Raw genomic sequence first — 18,079 nt, 5'->3', positions numbered from 1 at the left:
ACATGTTAACTAACATGTTAACAGTTAACTAACATGTTAACTAACAGTTAACTAACAGTTAACTAACAGTTAACTAACATGTTAACTAACATGTTAACAAACAGTTAACTAACATGTTAACTAACATGTTAACTAACATGTTAACTAACATGTTAACAAACAGTTAACTAACATGTTAACTAACATGTTAACTAACAGTTAACTAACAGTTAACTAACATGTTAACTAACATGTTAACAAACAGTTAACTAACAGTTAACTAACATGTTAACTAACAGTTAACTAACCGTTAACTAACATGTTAACTAACATGTTAACTAACATGTTAACAAACAGTTAACTAACATGTTAACAAACATGTTAACTAACATGTTAACAAACAGTTAACTAACATGTTAACTAACATGTTAACTAACATGTTAACTAACAGTTAACTAACATGTTAACTAACATGTTAACAAACATGTTAACTACAGTTAACTAACATGTTAACTAACAGTTAACTAACATGTTAACTAACTGTTAACTAACAGTTAACTAACATGTTAACTAACAGTTAACTAACAGTTAACTAACATGTTAACTAACAGTTAACTAACAGTTAACTAACATGTTAACTAACAGTTAACTAACATGTTAACAAACAGTTAACTAACATGTTAACAAACAGTTAACTAACAGTTAACTAACATGTTAACTAACATGTTAACTAACAGTTAACTAACAGTTAACTAACATGTTAACTAACAGTTAACTAACAGTTAACTAACATGTTAACTAACAGTTAACTAACATGTTTACTAACATGTTAACTAACATGTTAACAGTTAACTAACATGTTAACAAACATGTTAACAAACATGTTAACTAACATGTTAACAAACAGTTAACTAACATGTTAACTAACACGTTAACTAACACGTTAACTAACATGTTAACAAACAGTTAACTAACATGTTAACAAACAGTTAACTAACAGTTAACTAACATGTTAACTAACAGTTAACTAACAGTTAACTAACATGTTAACTAACAGTTAACTAACATGTTAACTAACAGTTAACTAACAGTTAACTAACATGTTAACTAACAGTTAACTAACATGTTAACTAACATGTTAACTAACATGTTAACAAACAGTTAACTAACAGTTAACTAACATGTTAACTAACAGTTAACTAACATGTTAGTTAACATGTTTGTTAACATGTTAACTAACATGTTTGTTAACATGTTAGTTAACTGTTTGTTAACATGTTAGTTAACTGTTTGTTAACATGTTAGTTAACTGTTTGTTAACATGTTAGTTAACATGTTAGTTAACATGTTAGTTAACTGTTTGTTAACATGTTAGTTAACTGTTTGTTAACATGTTAGTTAACTGTTTGTTAACATGTTAGTTAACTGTTAGTTAACATGTTAGTTAACTGTCAGTTCCTTAAACTTTAACCGTCATCACGTCATCACAAGCTCCTGCCTTGAAAAGTTCCTGATGACAGTTCTTAAGACGGTTCTTAAGAAAATATTGAGGAATTGCACTTAAGAACTTTCTTATGAACTTCTTAATTTTAGAACTTAAGACATTTCTTAAGATCGTTCTTAAGAACATATTTGTGAATCCGGCCCCAGGTCTGGATCCAGACTTCTTTGAGAACCAGATGTTTCTCTGTGGTTGTTTTGCTACATTTATTCGTAACATCAGTATCCTGATCAATGTAAACTGGGTCATTTCAACTAAACAGCAGATTGAGACTAATGTTGCACATTTTAGCTGTTTTTATTTCATTAAAGATCCTTCCTGTGGTCCTCTAAACTTATGACACAGACAAAATAACTAAAAACAAGTCACGGCCTTATCCATGATCTCTAACTGATGTCTCTGAATATCGTCACCTTCCTCGTTTCGGTCTTACTGACGTCAACGTTGACACCCCTGCATCACCGTCTCCTCCAAAATAAAAGCTTGATTGTGCAAATATCAGTTCATTTTACTAACTGCAAATGTTCTCCTGCCCTTTTTTTATAATTGACTGGACTTTTTATTTAAGTTGTCAAAAAAACCTCAAGTGACCACTTTCTAACTTCCGTACTGAAGATAACAAGGAAGTATGAAAAGTTGCAGTTCCTCTACGGACCACTGAGGGGGATGAGGGGGATGGCATCCCCCCCTGAAATAAAAACGGTCCAAATCATCCCCCTGTAAAACTGCCATCCCTCCTTTCCATCCCTTATGTCATTTCATCAATGAATGTGGTTTTACTGCTATTTCAACATTTAGAGTCATCACCAGAAAAATAACACCAGAAAAATAACTTATTTGACAATTTTTAGCCATTTCAAGTCAATTTTCACTTGAAATAAGTAGAAAAATCTTCCAGTGGGATAAGATTTATCTTCTTATTACAAGCAAAAAAATCTTGTTCCACTGGCAGATTTTTCTACTTATTTCAAGTGAAAATCTACTTGAAACAGGTGAAAATTGTTGTTTTTTCCAGTGATGAGTCTTGTTTTAAGTGTAATGAGATTTTTTTTACTAAAATGAGACATTTTAACTAGAAATAAGACAAATATTCTTGTTAAGATTGTGAGTTTTTGCAGTGATCCATGTTACTTATCCTGTGAAGGACAGAGTCATATTGATAAGTTCAGAAAAGTGTTTTTTATTGTTGTGTTTTGATGTATTTGATGTAAGCCCAGTGGATATTTAAAGCTTACAGAAGGCTGCATTTAACTGCTGCTATGTCATTCCTGCAGTATTTCTGCAGCTGTTTTGGTCACTGCTATTATTTGTAATATATTATATTATTTATAATCAGCACAAATTATCTGTCCCCATATGATCAAATCCACCATCCCCCCTGATTATTTTTTACAACTCCAGTACTGTCTATACTATACGGAGTACTTTTCTGACAGATGATGAAGATGGAGGTAGAAGCTGCTCCTCCAAGTCTGACCTGCATCCGAGCCGTAGTCCAGCTGGCCCTTCCTGTGGCTGATCCCCAGGAGTTGGGCGGGATGAAGCGAGGCGGCTTCCAGAGCTTCCTCCACCCGGCAGCCTGCAAACAGACGTGGAGGTCAGAGGTCAGAGGTCAGAGGTCCTGATCACGGTCCGATCACGGTCCGATCACTGTCCGATCACGGTCCGATCACGGTCCGATCACTGACCGATCACGGTCCAATCACGGTCCGATCACGGTCCGATCACTGTCTCATCACAGTCCGATCACAGTCCGATCACAGTCCGATCACGGTCCGATCACAGTCCGATCACGGTCCGATCACTGACTGATTACAGTCCGATCACGGTCCGATCACAGTCCGATCACGGTCCGATCACAGTCCGATCACGGTCCGATCACAGTCCGATCACGGTCCAATCACGGTCCGATCACGGTCCGATCACTGTCTCATCACAGTCCGATCACAGTCCGATCACAGTCCGATCACGGTCCGATCACAGTCCGATCACGGTCCGATCACAGTCCGATCACGGTCCGATCACGGTCCGATCACGGTCCGATCACGGTCCGATCACGGTCCGATCACAGTCCGATCACGGTCCGATCACTGACTGATCACGGTCCGATCACGGTCCGATCACAGTCTGATCACGGTCCGATCACGGTCCGATCACGGTCCGATCACGGCACAGTCCGATCCCGGTCCGATCACGGTCCGATCACGGTCCGATCACGGCACAGTCCGATCACAGTCCGATCACGGTCCGATCACATCTGAGCTGTGTTCCATTCCCAACGGAAAAGACGGCTGGGACCACATGGAAAACAGCGGTGAAATAAAGTCTTTGACTTTATTTCGTAAGAGACTGTATGAACCACAGTTATTTCATGTTTCATAATATACATACATATATATATATATATACATATATATATATATATATATATATATATATATATATATATATATATATATATATCTCTGCAACAAACTAAAAAACAGAAAAGTTGGGTAAAGCATTCATCTTTTTTTACTTAAACTGTGTTCTGACACGAAATGACAAAGACTTTCAGGTGATTTTATTGTTTCCAGTCCAGTCTTTGAGCTACATTGGTTATTATCTTAGGTTCATAACGTCTGTAAAGAAATAAAAGTGCAAGTAAATGTAAGAACTGCTGCTTTTTCCGTCCTCTGGACGGGATAAAACGACGTTTTCCTCCTCATTCTCGGTCTGTTCCTTCCTCCATCACTTCTGCTCGAGTGTCTTTGAACCTAAAACGTTTGATTTTCTGCAACAAACTGAAAACCTTGAAACACATTCTCCTCCATTTAAGTTTAAAGTTCGGGCTCCGTCAGGGCGGGAAAGCATTGGTAAGGGAGGCGGCGAGACGGCCGACTGACCTGAGGCGTGCCTGAAGTGACGCACACACATGTCCATGGTGGCGATGCTGCCGCTCAGGGTCTTGGTGCCTGAAAGATGGAAGTAACCACGGTAACGCATCAGTATTAATGATGTCCGGACATTCTGAGTCATAATCATTTCCTTTTAAACACTCAGTTTAATATATAATATACTCAGTACTCGAGTTGTAAAATAAATCAGGGGGGATGGTTGATTTGATCATATGGGGACAGATAATTTGTGCTGATTACAAATAATATAATATATTACAAATAATAGCAGTGACCAAAACACCTGCAGAAATACTGCAGGAATGACATAGCAGCAGTTAAATGCAGCCTTCTGTAAGCTTTAAATATCCACTGGGCTTTACAGGGGGGGATGATTTGGACCGTTTTTATTTCAGGGGGGGATGATTTGGACCGTTTTTATTTCAGGGGGGGATGATTTGGACCGTTTTTATTTCAGGGGGGATGATTTGGACCGTTTTTATTTCAGGGGGGGATGCCATCCCCCCTCATCCCCCCTCAACTCCAGTACTGGATACACTTTTTAAGTCCATCCAGTTCTCAAGATATGAGCCAAAACATGAAACGGGTCGCTGCAGCGCCACCTGCAGGTCAATGTTTCGCTGAGCCTTGCAGACCTAACTGAGCCATCCTGGAGCTGCTGGACATATTCTTTATTTTATTTTAAAAAAAATTCACGCAACTTTGTTCAAGATAAAGAACAAAAACAGTAGCTATGCTCAGCTATTGAAATATACATTTAAAAAATACACAGTAAACGTCATAACAATAGGAAGAGTAAAAAATCGTACATCAACAAAACCAACAACCCATGCAAGTTATGATGTTGTTTTGTTGTGTGTATGTTGCTTTTCTGTGCTGAGGATTTTTTTTGCACCTTGACACTAGGTATTAATACACAGTGTGAAGATGCCTTTTTTTTCCCTCCTCCTCCATCCCAGTGTCATCCTTCCTCTAAAAATGGCGTCCGTATTAATGGTGCCATCGGTGTGAACCGGAGTCAAGTTCTCTCGTCTGATTTATGCCTGACTTGGCAATAAAGCCTTTTCTGATTCTGATTCTGATTCTGATTCTGATGTCATTTAATCCTACGGGTAGGACGATTCACGGAGGTAGGACAACTGGACAGAACACCGGCGCTCCGGCGCTCCGAGGCGAGGCCTGTGCTCCTCCCAGCTGATTGGCTCGCCGGACTCACCTGCCACGTAGGCGTGGAACCCCTGGATCTCGATGACCTGCTGGCCCAGAGTGTGGCGCCCCGGGGGGAGACCCATGGCGGCGATGGCGTCCGTCACCAACACCAGCCCTGGACGTGCAGAAACCAGACGGTTACGTTTTCAACTGGGGGTCACTTTCAAAAGGCCCGGGGCCGGATTCACAAAACATTCTTAAGAAAAAAAAATCTTCTTAAGTGTAATTTTTTTCTTAAGTTCAGTCTTAAGAAGAAAAAAGAGAAGAAGTCATATTCTCCAAAAAAGTAGTTTCTCAACTTTCTTCTTAAGTTTCTTCTTAAAGGTATTGTGACATCATTTTTAACATGCTTTTAACACTATTAAAAGTCTTGGCCAACATCCCTCAAATGTGTCTAAAAGGCTGTAACAAGAAAAACTTCACTCTAGTACTCTTTTCCTGGCTTTTTATTACAGTGTTTTTTTGCGCCGTGAAAAATGCTTCCTTTCCCCCCTTTCCTGTCAATCATTGCACCGCTCCTCCTCCAAACCTCCTCCTCCTCCAGCCATACGCTCACAGCGGCGTCGGAGCGACAGGCGAAGCATGCACGGAAAAGCAGCTGGGCGAACACAGCAAACAATCATAAAAATAAAGGCATGCAAGCAGCACTGTCCCCTTATCTTAAGTCCAGTCAGTGGCCGCGGGTCTTCTTAGCAGTTTTCCTCCGGTGATTAGAACAAAAGAGGCTCTAAACAGCTCCGTGTTAAGCCTCATTTATGGTTCCGCGTTAAATCGACGCAGAGCCTACGCCGTAGGGTTCAGCGTATGGTGCGCGTCGCCGCGTAACCCTACGCCGTAGGCTCTGCGTCGGTGTAACGCGGAACCATAAATCAGCCTTTATGGTGCGCTGGAGAGGAGAGGAGGCAGGGAGCTGGGTGGAGGGGGCGGTGATTTAGCGGATCGTTACGTAACGACCCGCCACCAAACCACATGCGCCGTTTTTGCACAGTTATGCGGAAAATCCCAGAAAGCACACAATACACTGAATGTTAAAAGTTCGTTGTTTTTTGGGTGTAATTGATGTCAAGACACCCAACAAAACACAAAAAATCAAGAAAAATGTGTTTTTCATGTCACAATCCCTTTATGAAAAAACTTAAGAATAAATGGTATTCTTGAAATAAAAGTTCTCAAATTTGTTCTTGACTTTTTTCTTAACTTTAAGACAACCTTGACCTGTCTTAAAATTTCTTCTGTGAAAAGGTAATCATAATAATAATAACAATAATAATAATAATAATAATAATAATAATAATAATAATAATAAGCCTCTAATATCAATTTAATAATATTAATAAGCCTCTAATATCACCTTTTTCAACACATTTTAGACAAGTTTAGACTAGTAGGACATAGTTTGAGGATATACTTTGTAATTAATTACACAAAGAGCCTGTTAACTGTTTGTTAGCGTGTTAGTTAGCATGGTAGTTAATTATTATTCATTTTCCCCAATAGTATGTTTTTTCTCACAGTAATCTCATCCACCATAACCTTGAAAAGTTCCTGCATCTCTTTTTCTCCTTCTCCATGTTTAGTGAGTGACTGACGGTTAAGACCCAAACTACCTATAAATGTTGTTTGTTGGCGCGTGCAATACAATGACATATTTTAACAAGTTCTTAAGTAGGAAAAATAAGAAATTGGTAAGAAATGACAGTTCTTAAGACGGTTCTTAAGAAAATATTGAGGAATTGCACTTTAGAACTTTCTTATGAACATCTTCATTTTATATCTTAAGACATTTCTTCAGATTGTTCTTAGGAACATATTGATGAATCTGGCCCCCGGTTTCCGTGGCAACGGCGGCAGCATCGACGCACCTGAGGGGTGAGCTCTGTGAGCGATCCGGAGGGCGGCGGGGTTGGTGTGGATCCCGTCAGCGATCATGCCGTAGTAAACCGTCCTGCCCGCAGGGATCTGGTCGCTGGTCAGCAGGCCCACGATGCCCGGGTCACGGTGGTGGAACTGGACCGGTACCGAGACAGAACCGGCGGTTAAAACGGCTGATGTGAAGCCGACGCAGCGTGTTTTCCTGTTTTTATTTATTTATTTTTTATTTATTTATTTGCACATAAAAAAAATATACAACCGCCAAAAATTCAGACGAACAGTATGTAGAAAAAAAAAGGAAACAAAAAAAAGAAATACAATGTAACAGAAAAAATGTGCAGGAGGAACCAAAAAAACCCATAAGGGCTTGTCGAGTGTTTCCTCCTATAATGAAACAAACAATATCTACAGAGATATGTAAAACATAAGACAACTAAGGAGAATAAGTTAAATTACTAGAAAAACAGGAATCTGATGAGGATGTGCAGAGAGAGTTCTGGAAATAAGTTGTTAAGCTTTACTAAGCTGGGTTAGCAAAAAAGTTGTGATTTGTTTTTTGAAATTATTTGTGCTCGAGCGTTCTCTAATATTGAGTGGTAAGGTGTTCCAATAAAGAGGAACCTCTGAACCTACTGTAACTGAAAATGGAGAAAAAGTAGTCCTGAAAAAGGTGTTATGGAGATTGTTTGCAGACCTAGTATTAAAGTGAGGAATTTGGGAAATGAATTGAAATAAAGAATGAAAACAGGTTGGAAGTAGCTTGTGGATAGATTGATAGACAAAAAGACAAATCTGAAAAACATTTACAGCAGAAATAGGGAGAATACTTAGGGATTGGAACAATGGGGTGGATCTAGTAAGTCTATTGTAATGTAAAATGTAATCATTTTGATAAAACGTTTTTGCAGGATAAAGATACAGTTGAGGTTGCTCCTGAAGGTACTTGCCCAAATGACATTGCAATATGAAATTTGTAACGCCGGGACTCACGGGCAGCATGGCGTTGAAGAGGTGGGTGATGAAGGACGCGCCGTGACGGACCGCGTCCTCCGCCTGCTGCAGGTTCGCCACCGAGTGACCTGCAACGACCCGGAAGAAAATCACACCTTAAAAGGAGACCTGTTATGAAAAACAGGTTTTCTCTTACTTTAACATATATAAAGTGGTCTCCCCTCAGCCTGCCAACTCAGAGAAGGAGGAAAGCAACGAAATTCTGCAGTGTCTGTACAGCCGCCCGGATGAGCCGTCCAGTCTGATGTGACTTCTATGAGCTGTCATTAATTTTTTATTTTTTATTTATTTATGTATTTATTATTCTCATTAGATTATGGAATCATTTCTCAAAATGTTTCAAAATATGGCTAATTGTGGAAAAAATATGTAGTATTTGAGTTACATAAAAGCTTGTTATTTGTTTTCTTCCTAATTGTCCTGGAAATAGTGGTCAAGAACCCCCAACACAAAAATGGTTCGGCCGCTGATCAAAATTTAATGTTATCATTTAATTCAACCATTAGAATGGACAAAATGTCCAGTCAGCACAAGTCCGGTGCTCAGAAAAGAAGAGAAAAGAAAAGAAGAAAATAGAGGCCTCAGAGATTCTCTACACAAATATTTTAAAAAGGTGGTGACGGTGAAGCTGGAATTAATAAAGTCAGCGTAAAGCAAGGTAAGAAACAGCCAGTGGTGTAAAGTAACGAAGTACAAGTACTTGTACTTCACTACTAAGATTTTTGAGAATTTGTACTTTTATTGATACTTTCATTTTTCTGTACTTTTACTTTTACTTCGTTACATTTTCAAGGAAAAAAAAAATCGTACTTTTAATCCGCTAAATTTAAAATTGGACACGTCGTTACTCGCTACAAATTAAAGTCTTACATTAAATGAAAATGTAGGCTATTGCCGACGCAGAGCTACGGCGTACGCTGGCGTCGATTTAACGCGGAACCATAAGGCGGACGTAATTGAGGCCACCATGAGAAATTAAGCGGGAAGGGGGGCGCAATTAATTTTGTGACTTCATTTCTTTGCAATCCTTTTGAAAATAATTTGTACTTTGAATTTTGTACTTTGTACTTTTGTACTTAAGTACATTTTACACCATGTACTTTTGGTACTTTATTATATTTAATTTGAGGTACTTTTATACTTTTACTTAAGTAATGTTCTTATTGGGTACTTTTTACTTTTACTTAAGTAATTTTCAAGCAGAAAATCTGTACTTTTACTTAAAGGAGTATGAGGCTCCTTTTAAGAAATGAGACTCTCTAGCGCCACCCTTCACCACGACGGCCGTTGGGGGTACTGCAGCCAACAGTGAAGCCGGCACGGGAGAACGGGGAGAACGTGCATGCAGCGTCATGTGACGTCACATCCGCAGGACCGAATTGCAGCACAGTTTGCAGCAACAGCCTGTTCAAGGCAACGGAGAGATACACTAGAGGGCTCATTCTTTTTGGTTTGGAACGCTTCATCTGACATTATTACTAGAAAACTTAAAACGTATACGCATTTTTTTCATAAATCCTGCCACAATCCTGCCTCAAGCTCCTTTAAGTACAATATTTTTGTACTTTTTCCACCTCTGGAAACAGTGCAGCCAACGTTTACCAACCTTGTAACTTAACCTAACTGGCTAGCTCTAATGTTAACGTCCATTAGCTTGTATAAAAACCTGAAGAGCAGAGGGGGAGGAGAGGAAGAGGAGAAGGAGAGATCCGGGCGCAGGGGGGCCCATCTTAGATTATTTTGTCCGGGGCCCCGGCAGGACTGTCAACTGGCCTGGTTGAGACCACGCCCCCTTGACACCAGACCACGCCCCCTTGACAGGTAAACGACACCGGAGCAGAATGTGCGGCGGTCACCTAGCGACACGGTGACGCCCCTCCGGCAGAGCTCCTGCACCACCGCCTGGCTGCTGCTGAGCTCGGGAGCCAGCGTCACCATGGCGACGTGGTCCAGGCCGCCGTAGGCCTCCATCAGGTCGGCCACGCCCCCGGACCGGAAGGTGCGCAGGTATTTCTCCGGGTGGGCTCCTCGCTTCTCCACGCTGATGAACGGGCCCTCCAGGTGGAAACCTGCACAGGAAGTCCGAGAAGAGCCGGGTGAGGAGCCGCGGCGGCACTGCTATTATTTGTAATATATTATATTATTTGTAATCAGCACAAATAATCAGTCCCCATATGATCAAATCCACCATCCCCCCTGATTTTATTTTTTTTACAACTCCAGTACTGTGCCCCCCCGCCCAACGCCGGCACCTTACCGAGAACTCCCGCGCCGTGTCGTCCCCCGCTGTGAACTTTGACCTGAGGTAAAACCTGAGACATTCGGGGAGAAACGTCTGAGCAGACATGTTTGAGACGCCACTGTGAGAGTTTCTGTGAAAGATGAAGGCACCTTGTGGTAGACGTCCGCCGGAGAGGTGACCAGCGTCGGCAGGAACGACGTCACGCCGTGCTCCAGGATCCTCCCGCCCACCAACGAGACGCCGGCGCCGGCGTCCTCGGACGGCTGGGAGAAGTCGACTCCGAAGCCTCCTGCAGGGATGAGACAGTGACTACGTTTACATGCAATCAAAATTCAGGTTATTGCTAATATTCCGGTTACTGAAACATTGGGAATATTCCGTTTACACAGTGATTAATCATTCGGGATATCTGGATCAAACCAGCGACGCACGGAGAACGTGATGACGTGATCATTTCCACTTCTTCTTCCTGGATCCAAATCCAAAATAACAACAATAACAGCAGCACGGCGGATAATCGGACCCGCTGGTACCGTTTTGTTTCTTGGCCCTGTAGTTCTCCTTTTTCAGCGTCTTTTTCAGCGTCTTGATCTGGTCTGGCGTTCCTACAAATCCTGCTTTGCGCAACTTTTCTCTCACCTTCTTGTAAATCTTCTATCCCGGTACTTTCTACCGTCTACAAATGCAGAAATGTTCATATCCTTCATTACATTTATGAAGTGATTAGTCTCCTCCTGGTCTTGTTTCTCCGTGTTTATAAGAACTTCCTGGACTCAAAAGACCAGGATTCCTTGTGAACAGAGCATGTGCAGAAAACAAATTCCTGTTCCGTTTGATGGGGATATTCTGTTTGGTGTTTACATGACCCAATATTCAGGTTTTAAAAGGAGTACCCCAGGGCTCATATTGGGGTTTTTAAAAACCTGAATATGAGCAAATTCTGGTTATTCAAAGGGGTTATTGGTGTTTACATGGCCGTGTAAAACCAGGTTATTGCTAATATTCCAGTTAGAAAAGGGTTATTGATGCATGGAAACGTAGTCAGTGTGTGAGTGTGTGTGTGTGTGTGTGTGTGTGTGTGTGTGTGTGTGTGTGTACCGTTGATCTGCACGTCGATGAAGCCCGGTGCGATGATGCTGCCTTCACAGTCCACGCGTCGGTCGGCGTATCCCTGTTCATCGAAGAACAGCTTCTCCGGGTCCAGGATCTTCCCCTCGCGCACCCACAGGTCATCTCTGCACACACACACACACACACACACACACACACACACACACACACACACACACACACACACACACACACACACACACACACACACACACACACACACACACACACACACACACACACACACACACACACACACACACACACACACACACACACACACACACACACACACACACACACACACACACACACACACACACACACACACACACACACACACACACACACACACACACACACACACACACACACACACCGTCACACGCCGGTCCGGCCCTCTGGGGTCAAATCTGGGTCACCTGCAGCTTCTCTACCGGGCTGACGTGGAGCGCTAGACCTGTCCTCTAAATAATAAAAATGTACAAAAATTCATAATCTTTTTTGTCATTTATAATTAATTAAATTATTTTTTTTGTCTGCATTTTGGTAAAAACCAAAAGCATATATGTATGCTTTTGGTTTTTACCATAAGCATATATATATATATATATATATATATATATATATATATATATATATATATATATATATATATATATACAATTATAGATTTTATTAATAACTAATTGTATTTATTTATAATAAATTAATGATACTTTATTAATAACTATTAATTAATGAATTAATTAATTAATAATCATCTTTTTGTCATTTATAATTAATTTTATTAATAATGTATTTCATTTATAATAAATTAAAAAAGTATTGTTAATTATTTAATTAATAATTATATTTTTTGTCATTATAATTAGTTTATTTTATTAAAAATGTATTTAATATAATTCATATAATATAATGTATTTATTATGGGATCAGAGGGATATTTGGGGCTGTTGTGGATAGTTATGGGTTTTTATTGTTGTAGAATTGAATAAATAATTGTCTTTTGATGGAAGTGTTTTGTAGTAAGATGTAAATGGATGTAATGAATTGTAAACAGAATATGCATTTTGAATAGTAAATTGATTTTAGGAATAATGTGCTAGTGGACTAGTCCAGGGCGTTTAGTACCTGGCCAGGGTTGGGTTTGAGAGCTGGTCTGAGGTGAACGTGAGGCCACGTCCAGGCCAGGATTGAGGATTAGGAATTCAGTGTGGAATTCATTTATTGGAGTTCCAGTTTAAGTTTAATTAGAGATTGATTAGATTAGATTTTTGTTCTTTTTTTGTGTGTTTTTTTTCTTTTTCTCCTGGCTGGCAATTCATGCGGCTAAAAATCAAGAGACAATAAATCTATCTCGCCATTTAAAAAAATACTGCGTCCAGTCTGTGTGTGTGCACGTGTGCGTGTGCGTGTGCATGTGTGTGTGTGTATGTGTATGTGTCTGTGTGTGTGTGTGTGTGTGTGTCTGTGTGTGTGTGTGTGTGTGCGTGTGTGTGTGCGTGTGCCTGTGCGTGTGCGTTTGCGTACCTCTGCAGCACGTGGTCTCTCAGGACTCTGCAGTTGATGAACTGAGTGATGGGAGCGTCGGACACCGACTTGTTGGACGGCATCCTGGTGAGACGACCCCCGTCTGCAAACTCCGTCTGCAAACTCCGTCTGCAAACTCCGTCTGCAAACTCCGTCTGCAAACTCCGTCTGCAAACTCCGTCTGCAAACTCCGTCCAACTTCAGACGACGGGGAGACGCAGCTGAGCGAATCAAACGCTCCTTTCTTCAGCAGCTAAAACGACACATGAAGACGGTGAACTTTTTTTTACATTTATTATCATGATTATCGTTGATTCGATACCTTCTGTATTGTTGAAGACTTCTCTCTGAGATACTAATACTCGCAGCTCTGACTCGCGACTGTGAACTGAGTTTCTTCAGACATAGTTCACTTTGAGAAAACATACAATAGAAAATCATGTGATTGGGATAATAGGAAAAGAAACTCTTGGATGAACACAAACGTGCGTTTACAGCGAGCCACGATGAACCGACAACAACCTTAAATCAAAATCATCCTCCTGAGCATGTTGAGTGTGACGAAGCTACCAAAGGCTGAAAACAGAACTACCGGAGCTCCGATATCTTTCATTCCTCCTTACGTTTATGGACATAGATGACCAATGATGGACAAAGATTTGACAGAACTTGGTCATGTGACCGGAAATGACCCCAAACACAGCAGCAGATCTACATGAGAACGATAAAATATACACGATGACCTGGTCAAAGTTGCTGTGGCGGGACCTTCAGAGAGCCGCGTAGACGTCAACGTCCCAAAACCTCAACAGGCTGAAGCAACACTGGGAGGAAGATTGGACCAAATCTCTCCACAACCATGAGAGACACTGATGAAGTCAGACAGGAAACAGCTAGTGACGGCAGAGCTACAAGCCTTTGAATAATAGGGGTAGTTAGTCTTGACCATGATTATTTTCACTCAATCAACGCCGTCTAGTTATTCCCCGAGAACTCCAGTCTTCAAATAAAATCTAAACCTAAATGCAATAAAAATATGTCCCATGCTTAGTCTAAACCGCCCGAGCTGGAAATCAGAGAAGCCAGTTTTGTTAGTGGTAGTGTACCGGCCCCCTGTTGTTGCTTATCTAGAGTTTCTGCCTGAGTTTTCAGATTTCCTATCTGGTTTATTGATCAGTACAGATAAAGTCATCATGTTGGGTGGCTTCACTGCAAAAATTCAAAATCTTACCAGGAATATTTGTCTAATTTTTAGTCAAAAAAATCTCATTACACTTAAAACAAGAGTCATCACCAGAAAAATAACTTATTTGACAATTTTCACCTTTTTCAAGAAAATTTTCACTTGAAATAGGTAGAAGAATCTGCCAGTGGGACAAGATTTATCTTCTTATTATAAGCAAAAAAAATCTTGTTCCACTGGCAGATTTTTCTACTTATTTTAAGTGAAAATCTACTTGAAACAGGTGAAAATTGTTGATTTTTTTTCCAGTGGTGAGTCTTGTTTTAAGTGTAATGAGATTTTTTAAATAAAAATGAGACATTTTAACTAGAAATAACTAGAAATAAGACAAATATTCTTCTAGTTTTTGCAGTCCATATGGATGTTAAGTTAGCTTTTACTTCTCTTTTAGAATCGATAAACGAAGCAACACACTGGCTTAATCACACTCTCAATCTCGTCCTCGCCCACAGTAGAAAAACTGATCACCCGCCGTTAACAGGTAACACTGTAGATACATTTAAGGAGGCCATGCAACCCTATAAACAAGGGACGCTGCTTGTGTTTTTATTTATTTATCTATCTTTTAACATACAGCACAGTGGTAGAGATTGAGATTAAAAGAAACCCCCACCGGACCTCTACATTGTCTTAATACGCCAAAACGATCTGAACCGACTCGTCAGTCCATCAGCCGTTTTTTCTTTTAATCTCCAACTTCATCAAATGTAGTCACAGCCAAATGTTTTTGGTCCAAATGGTTCAATGAATTGTGTTTACAAGGTTTCTGTGAAGTCATTTAGAAACTTCGATCAGCAGAGAACCCTGCCAGGAGGTTCCTGTAGGATCCTCTCCAAGGACAGTTTTCACCCCGTAACGGTTCCTGAAGATCCACTTCTGCAGGACTGTTCCTGGTAATGGAGACGCGCGCCAATGGTTCGGTGCAGAAAAACTACCCAGAACCCCTGCTAATGGAAACATACAGGACTGTCTCAGAAAATTAGAATATTGTGATTTTCTTTAATGCAATTACAAAAACAAATATGTCATACATTCTGGATTCATTAAAAATCAACTAACATATTGCAAGCCTTTTATTATTTTAATATTCCTGATCATGGCTTACAGCTTAAGAAATCTCAAATATCCTATCTCAAAAAATTTGAATATTCTGGGAATCGTAATCTTAAACTGTAAACCATAATCAGCAATATTAAAATAATAAAAGGCTTGCAATATTTCAGTTGATTTGTAATGAATCCAGAATGTATGACATTTTTATTTTTTTTAATTGCATTACAGAAAATAAAGAACTTTATTCTAATTTCCTGAGACAGTCCTGTACCTACAGTCTCTTAATAATTGATCAGGGGTCATGTTCTGGGTCTCTGAAAAGATGATTAGTTTAGTAATAGACACTTTATAAATGAAATTGAATTTATTCATTCATTTTTTTAGCATAATGTAATGTAATGAAAAGAACCATGACAATTGTCTGTGATAGCATTTTCCTCATTCTAAGAACCACTATTATAAATTACTTTCATGCTTTTCACAAAAAATAAAGGAATAAAAGGAGGGAATCCTTACTTTTGTTGTTGACTGTACAGGACTGTCTCAGAAAATTTGAATATTGTGATTTCCTGTAATGCAATTACAAAAACAAAAATGTCATACATTCTGGATTCATTACAAATCAACTGAAATATTGCAAGCCTTTTATTATTTTAATATTGCTGATCATGGCTTACAGCTTAAGAAAACTCAAATATCCTATCTCAAAAAATTAGAATATTCTGGAAATCTTAATCTTAAACTGTAAACCATAATCAGCAATATTAAAATAATAAAAGGCTTGCAATATTTCAGTTGATTTGTAATGAATCCAGAATGTATGACATTTTTGTTTTCTTACTTGCATTACAGAAAATAAAGAACTTTATCACAATATTCAAATTTTCTGAGACAGTCCTGTGTAATACAAAAGTACAAGTACGTGTTTTGTATTTTATAACACTTAACCATAAAGGAAATGAGCCATCTTATCAGTGTGGAGTAAACTTTGACCCTATTTTTACTTTGCAGTGAAACAAACCGATTTCAGTCTGAAGGTCTTTAACTTACAAGTGTCTCCGTGAAAACTCTCCGAGCAGAATCCCATTTAAAAAACTGTGGATTTAAGACCTCCTCGCCTCTGACCTCGGCTGTGTACTTTCAAATGGAAAGTTTTAAAAGTCCTCAAACTTGAAACTGTCCGGACGTCACTTCGGCTCGCAGGATACTCAATCCAAGCCTTGATCCGGTCCAGTTGGGAGGTTTTGAACCTTCACCTCGACGCCCTCCCGGACATAAACAGCGCGTCCGGCTGCATCCCGACTTATCTCCCGCACTTCAGCTGGTTCCGAGTGAAGCGGTCTCCAAACCGGGGGTTTGGCCGTGTTTTAGTAGTCTGTCTGGTGTTGGAGATCTCTGCAGGAGAAAACAGCTGAGCTGACAGATCCGGAGGAGGCGGAAAAGTCACATGACGAAGCCGAGGTCACGTGACCAAAACAACGCTGACTCACGTGATCACATCCGGGCATTTACCAGGAAAAAATATTAAAAAATTAATTAAGATGTTTTATGATTATAATATATGTAAAAGTGTATTTTACGGAAGAGTATTAGGGCCAGGAAGGAGAAAAATAAAAATAATATTTTAGAGGAGGAAGATTTTTTTTTTCATTATCCACTTCCAGAAAAAAGTCAAAATTTTGTGAATAAAGTTGAAATGTTGAGAAAAAAGTACAAATTTCTAGAAAAAGGTCGAAATTACGATAAAAAAGTCGAAATGTCGAGATTAAAGTTGAAGTACAATTTCGAGAAAAAGTTGGAAATGTTGAGAAAAAAGTCAAAATTTTGTGAATAAAGTTGAAATATCGAGAAAAACATCGAAATACCGAGATTAATGTTGAAATACAATTTCGAGAAAAAAGTTGAAATGTTGAGAAAAAAGGCGAAATTTCGACTTTATTCTTGACATTTCGACTTTTTTCTCGAAATTTTATTCCAACATTAATCTCGACATTTCGACTTTTTTCTCGACATTTCGACTTTTTTCTCCAAGTGCACAATAAAGAAAAATCTTTGCCCTCTAGAAATATTTTTTCTCCTGCCTGGCCCTAATACTCTTCGTATTAGTATTTACTACTCTATGAAGCCTCAATAACCTGTGATTAGTTGGGATTAAAACAATTCAAGAGAACTCTGACTCTGCTGTGAGAACTAACTTTTGAAACTGCCCAATTTAAACAAATGTGACCAATTATTTAAGATTTATTAAGATTGAAACTTGTTACGAGTAATCTTTTCCAATAGAGGCGTTACAAATGTAGTTAAAGAAAAAACATGGTGGGGGAAAAAAATCGATATTGCAATATATTGTTGCGCTCTCTGTTGCAATAAATGATCGATAAACTGACGGCAAATATCAATATTTTATTATAACATAATACACATAATGG

At 39.3% G+C, this 18,079-nt stretch overlaps 1 protein-coding gene across 5 annotated transcripts in view; it reads right to left on the bottom strand.

Annotated features, from left to right (window-relative positions):
* The window catches only part of LOC133422385 (N-acetylglucosamine-6-phosphate deacetylase-like), a 57,146-nt gene extending 40,069 nt beyond the window's left edge, over positions 1-17,077 (bottom strand). For 2 of the 5 annotated variants that reach the window (XM_061712360.1, XM_061712359.1), the window contains exons 1-11: positions 16,701-17,077; positions 13,355-13,607; positions 11,810-11,946; positions 10,861-11,000; positions 10,727-10,781; positions 10,326-10,538; positions 8,449-8,537; positions 7,449-7,593; positions 5,594-5,701; positions 4,366-4,434; positions 2,906-3,059 (exon numbers count right to left, since the gene is read on the bottom strand). In XM_061712360.1, the coding sequence (XP_061568344.1) occupies positions 2,906-3,059; positions 4,366-4,434; positions 5,594-5,701; positions 7,449-7,593; positions 8,449-8,537; positions 10,326-10,538; positions 10,727-10,781; positions 10,861-11,000; positions 11,810-11,946; positions 13,355-13,437 (1,193 nt within the window). In that variant the 5' untranslated portion in view covers positions 13,438-13,607; positions 16,701-17,077. The remainder of the gene's footprint in view (positions 1-2,905; positions 3,060-4,365; positions 4,435-5,593; positions 5,702-7,448; positions 7,594-8,448; positions 8,538-10,325; positions 10,539-10,726; positions 10,782-10,860; positions 11,001-11,809; positions 11,947-13,354; positions 13,608-16,700) is intronic. The other 3 variants (XM_061712361.1, XM_061712357.1, XM_061712358.1) reach the window with 3 other exon arrangements.
* Positions 17,078-18,079: the final 1,002 nt, after the last annotated feature.

The sequence above is a fragment of the Cololabis saira genome, chromosome 21 (genome assembly GCF_033807715.1).
Source record: "Cololabis saira isolate AMF1-May2022 chromosome 21, fColSai1.1, whole genome shotgun sequence".
NCBI lineage: Eukaryota > Metazoa > Chordata > Actinopteri > Beloniformes > Belonidae > Cololabis > Cololabis saira.
Note: the sequence above shows the minus strand (reverse complement) of the source record. Positions and strands in the feature narration are given on the sequence as shown.